Consider the following 5,421-nt stretch of genomic DNA (forward strand, 5'->3'; position numbering starts at 1 on the left):
CACCCCGCCAAGTAGGAAGACCTCAATATCATCCCGCGCACTTCAGATGCAAGCCCTGCTGAACAAATACGACTAAAACATTGCTGTGTTATTATCATTATTTTATTATCAATACAGAACCTTTATCGCAAAACCCACTGCCAGTTCACAATAAGTCGGCGCGAGTTAATGTGAAACCCATTGCCGGTTCACAATAAGTCGCGCGAGTTAATGTGAAAGGATTTGGGATTGGAGAACGAGTGGTCACAATTCAACAGACGCAGAATATGTCGAAGCGTGTGTGTACTCAGCGCACAGAGCGGGAGAAGTTTGAGCTGCTGCGGCAATGGCAATCTCACCTGGAATGGACTCTCCGTGACACCTCTCATGAACTGGGAGTCTACGATAGCACCCTCCGAGGTTGGAAGGAACAGTACTGACACCGACTGGACGAGGAATGCGGTTCACATCGAAAGCGAAGGAAAGGAGGAGGGCGGAAGTACAAAACGAAGCCCTACGAGGGGACGATTATCGATTACTTTGATAATATGCGTGCAAGTGGCAGAGGCACCTTCTCGGAGATGTTGCATTATTGCAGAAACATTGAAGAATTTACGGCAGATTTAACCAATCCCAACTATCAAAACAGATGAGTCCGTCGGTTTATCGAGCGATATTCAAAGCCAGGGCCAGCGGACGAGGTGGTGGTGGTTCCCGGTGTACCAGAGCATTTGCAGGACGCCCAGGACAATCCTAGCCCTCCTGGCGCGTCGCATGACGTATCCGCATCACCCCAGGACGTTCAGGACGCCCAGGACGCGTCGCAGGAAGAATTTTACATGTCCCAGGACGTGCAGGATGCCTCGCACGACGCCCAAGAGGTTTCCAATGTTTTTCAGGGCAAGACAATAGGCGGTCAGCACTTGCCAGACGTTTCCCAGTGTCTAGAAGACGCCATGCAGGACGTACAGGAGGCTATACAGGTCGGGCTAAATGTCCCCGATGGCATCCTGATGACGATGATCAGTACCACGTAGGTATGTTGGTTTCACTTTTCTCCATGGACACTACATATAATGCTGCATTGCTGTGCAAGAACTTTCGGCTTTTCTACTTTTTGAAAGCTCCGAAGGTTACTGCGTACGAGCTTCGGAAAGTGCAGAAGGAAGCAATTGTATCGCCCAACAAGTTGGCACAAATTTTACCTTGGTCTGTCATCAGGCAGTGCCAAAAAGCTATATCCTCGCTCCAAAACAAACGCGAAGGCATCGGAAAACTGGGTATGGTGAAGGTTGCAACAGTGGGAATATTGACTCCGCCCACCGTCGCAGCCATGAAGCGGTGGCATGAAGTCACGAAAGTCATTGACACGCTAGAGAAAGCGTTCGTGTGGATCACTAAAGTTGACTTTACTCTCAATGTGGATCGACATTTTCGAGTTATCAAAGACCAAACTCTCGAATCCCGCTTGAAAGTCCTCCCTGTTTTCTCACCCCAGGTACACTTTACTCTTACTATTTCTGTTTCTTATCGAGACTGCTAGCTAACCTCGTTTTTTTAATCTGGACGTGTAGATGGAGCTAATTGAGATTGCTGGGAAGGGCTCTTTTATCGATGTGACCTTCGAGAAATTGTTCAGTGGGCCGAAGGTAGTCTGCATCAAACCTACAACTATGCTGGTTGTGGTTGAAGGCGCAGTACCTATTGACACCCACGAGCTCGCCAAATTGTTTTTTGGGTTTGTCGAATGAAATAGTGTTGCTCCCTATTAGCTGCAACGGCATTCATTGGTGCAGTATTATGGTAAAGCTCGCGAGCTCTGAGGTCCTCGTGTACGATCCGATGGGGGAAACCGACCTTGATAAATCGGCGGAGCGCAGTGCTACTGCAGTGTCGCATTAACGTTCTATTTGCGTTATTGGATGCCTCGAGAATCTATCACTACCCTTCAGCGTTCAAACAACACTTTATAGAAGCAAAGCAATGTACTTTTGTATCTCCTTGCACGACCTGCTTAATTTCTGCCGGTAGTTTGTTTTTTATATTTGGCCCTTAAATAACCAGGGGGTTATACGTAGGTCCCTTAAAGAACTCGTAGAACCTCAAGTATTAATGTAGATGTGGTAGTTCTTGTCGCTCATGCCGGTTGTACATCATCGCCGGGGTTCGCTTATTCGCAGCCCAGACAGTGAAGCGGAACTCCCAGAACGGTTGTCGGAAGTAATCGTCGAGTGTTGTCTTGGCCACCCTGTTGACCTTCAGTACCTTTGCCATCCATTCCTTCGCGCCTCCTTTACCTGTAAATGGAAATATCTTTTGCGTCGAGCCTTTTGAGTGCTATACGCACACTTGCTGGTATAATCCCTCTCTCTTCGTCACTCGCCGAGTTCATGTGGACTTCAGCAGCTGTGCTTGCAGCATCGCTTCGCAGGTATTTATGCGTGTCATTGTAATCGGCCTGAGATGAAGACGCTGTGTTCTTCTGGTCTGCATCCGCAATGGTCGAGGCTGCGCCGCAGCTCGTAAGGACATGTGCAACTATTAACACAAAGAGACCTACGTAGTATACGAGACGCATGCCTACTCGTGTATATCTTCTTATGCGGGGGGCGCGACAGATTAATAGCGCGAAGGTGATTCTGCCTCGCGTCTTGATCACAGAAACGATTCGCTTGCGCGTTTGATTGTCGAAGTAACGATGATGTGCATCCAAGTTCGCAGCATGGACTAGCCTTTAATTTGCATGTGTAACTCTCTACAGAAGTCCAGTTTAAAGTTGCGCCTTCCAGTAAATGTATCAAAGAGTTTCCCAAGACGAAGTTTCAGCAACCAAATGTAGCTTGATGTGTTCCCTGTACTGTTAATAATCATTAAATAGCGCGACAACCGAATAAATGACGGTTAATTAACCGATCGATATTTCGATACTTAGATCCAGTTGTTCCACTGGAAATATATGTTGAAAAATTGAGCTTGACCCTTTTCTTGCTTCAAAAACTTGCGAAAATCCAGAAATTTTTATAAGATCTTTATTTACTGCAGAGTTAATTTATCAAAAGCCTTTTGCATATTATAGTTCTAAGACATATCCAGGATCCGATTATTAAAGCTCTAAAACAAGTGAGTGTTTTACGCCATGGGCGCTGTTTGATGAAGGCTGTTTGAAAATTAATTAAACATCCAAACCAAAATTATGCAATTATTTAAAAGAGATCAGCTTTTTGAACAACTTATCCATTTTATTTTAATAGAGTGTACTACGTTTCAAAAGCAGAAGTTAAAGCATAAAGTACTACTGGTAACGGGAAAAATAAGGGTAAAGGTAAAGCAGTAGCTGGAAAAGGAGGGCCTATTTTTCTCTCTAGGTTCATGGCCCAATTCCAAAGAGAAGGGCCCGCCCCCCCCGCGGTTGCTTCTCTATACTTAGTGGAGCAGTGAGTCGCGACGGGTTGCGCTAGCTTGCGCGAGCGTTCCATTGTTTCTCGAAGATACGTCTCGCAAAGCAGCCCAAGTTTTCCAAAAGCGGCTGGTAGCACCACTTTATGGCTTTCCACGGCCTCGAGAAGCTATGATTTCGGAGAAATCAAAGGAGCCGCGATGGCTGCAGGATATGCTTAGTCTGGCTACATATCACGGCACTAGAAAGGGCTGGATGCAGGGGTCCCGAAAATCCATTACACGGATGAATACTTTCTCGTCAAGTGAAGAAATGAATTATTCAATTATTAGTATTATTCTTCCCAATTCTGGATCGTACCTCGTCAACAGTGTCCAAGTCCCAGAGGTCGCGGTTGTACATCAGACACAGCACCATCTCCAGCTTCTCGGGGGTCATTCGCTTTCGCAGGTCCGACAGCACGAGCTAGGCCGAAGAAAAGAAGCGCTCGCACTCATTTGAAGTCGGTGGGATCCACGAGGTGTGAGCGCTTGGCAACCTTGGCCTTACCGAGTAGTTGAGAAGGTGGGCGACAACACTTACAGGATTGCGATACCCTCGCACCCCGACCGAGTCGTGCCTGTAAACGTCAACCCACTCAAGAAGTTCCGAGGACGGTGGGCTCGGCCCTACATAGATGAAGTACCCAAGGGCTTGGAGGAGAACCAGAACGACAATTTCTTCGACCGCACTTCTCCTCGCTTGGTCCTGAACACCTGATAAACCCAGACTGGGTCGCCTACTGCAAACTCCACAGTGACTTGAAGGTCCAGTCTCTTTTCATGGCGGTCCTGCACCTTCAGCAACTGTCGTTCCACGAGGTGTCTGGAATCGCGCAAGGATCGGAACAGCTCACACCGATATTGGGCCACTTCGTTGCTCTTCCACTTGGTGCCCAAGTTCAAGAACGCCACATCCAGCGGCAACGCCGGGTCACGTCCGTACAGTGAGAAGAAAGGAGTGTCACCGAGAGCCTCGTGATACGACGCCCTGTACGCGAACAACACCCGTTGCAGGTAGAGGTCCCAGTCCGTCTGAGCTTCGCTCACATGCATCCGTAGTATCCCAATCAAAGTACCGCTAAACCGTTCGACTAGACCTTGCGTTTGAGGATGGTACGCTGACCCAAACAGCTTCTTGATCCCCAAAGTCTGATAGAATGACTTGGCCACCTCAGACGTGAAGTTCGACCCGTTGTCGCTCAACAGCCGCGACGGCTCTCCGTGCCGAGCAACCACTCCGTTCACCATAGTATCCACGAAGGTTACCGAATCCAGACGCTCTACTGCAAAGGCTTCCGCCCACCGCGTGAAGTAGTCTACGAACACGAGGATGTACCGGTGACCTCTCTCAGTCAAGGGCAAAGGTCCTATGGCATCGACCACTAACAGTGAGAACGGACCAGTCAGGTCAGCCCCAGGCATGCGCTGCATGAGCCCAGATCGCCACGGTCGCGGTCGCTTCCCGCCGCCACACACGCCGCAGGTGTGGACGTACTCTTCGACGTCTTTCGTCCAGCCTGGCCAAATAGCATGCCGTCTAACCTTCTCCGTCGTCTTCGTCAGTCCCATGTGAGACGACAGCACATCCTTGTGACAGAAATGCAGCACCGTTTCCACGTATGTCATAGGCACGACCGGGACTGAGACCGAGCGAGCAGGGCCGGCTCGAGCCGGCAAGTTTACGCGACGCAGAGCATTCCTTCTTGGACGGAGTACCGGGGTCCCATCCGCACCACTCGCGCTCGCAGGTACGGATCCAGCAGCAACGCTCCGTCCAGCAAGAATGCCACCAGCGCTTTGAGATACCATCAATTCACGAGCCTCCAGCATGCTCAGAAAAGACTCAGAAGATAAGGCCGACTACAACGACTGCCGTAATCTCAGTGCACTAGCCTCATTCTTCAGGATACAGTGGAGAAAACCGAAGCTAGCGGCATTCACAGCAGCCAAGAAACTGGCTGCAATGGACCAAAATGCAACATATATATTCGACAATACAAACAG

At 49.1% G+C, this 5,421-nt stretch overlaps 1 protein-coding gene across 1 annotated transcript; it reads right to left on the bottom strand.

Annotated features, from left to right (window-relative positions):
* Positions 1-2,272: 2,272 nt before the first annotated feature.
* Positions 2,273-2,557, bottom strand: PITG_09054 (secreted RxLR effector peptide protein, putative; the record flags this gene model as incomplete). Its single annotated transcript, XM_002903024.2, has 1 exon — positions 2,273-2,557. One exon carries the CDS (start codon positions 2,555-2,557, stop codon positions 2,273-2,275), a length of 285 nt encoding a protein of 94 aa, XP_002903070.1.
* Positions 2,558-5,421: the final 2,864 nt, after the last annotated feature.

The sequence above is a fragment of the Phytophthora infestans genome, genomic scaffold (assembly GCF_000142945.1).
Source record: "Phytophthora infestans T30-4 supercont1.16 genomic scaffold, whole genome shotgun sequence".
Lineage (NCBI taxonomy): Eukaryota > Oomycota > Peronosporomycetes > Peronosporales > Peronosporaceae > Phytophthora > Phytophthora infestans.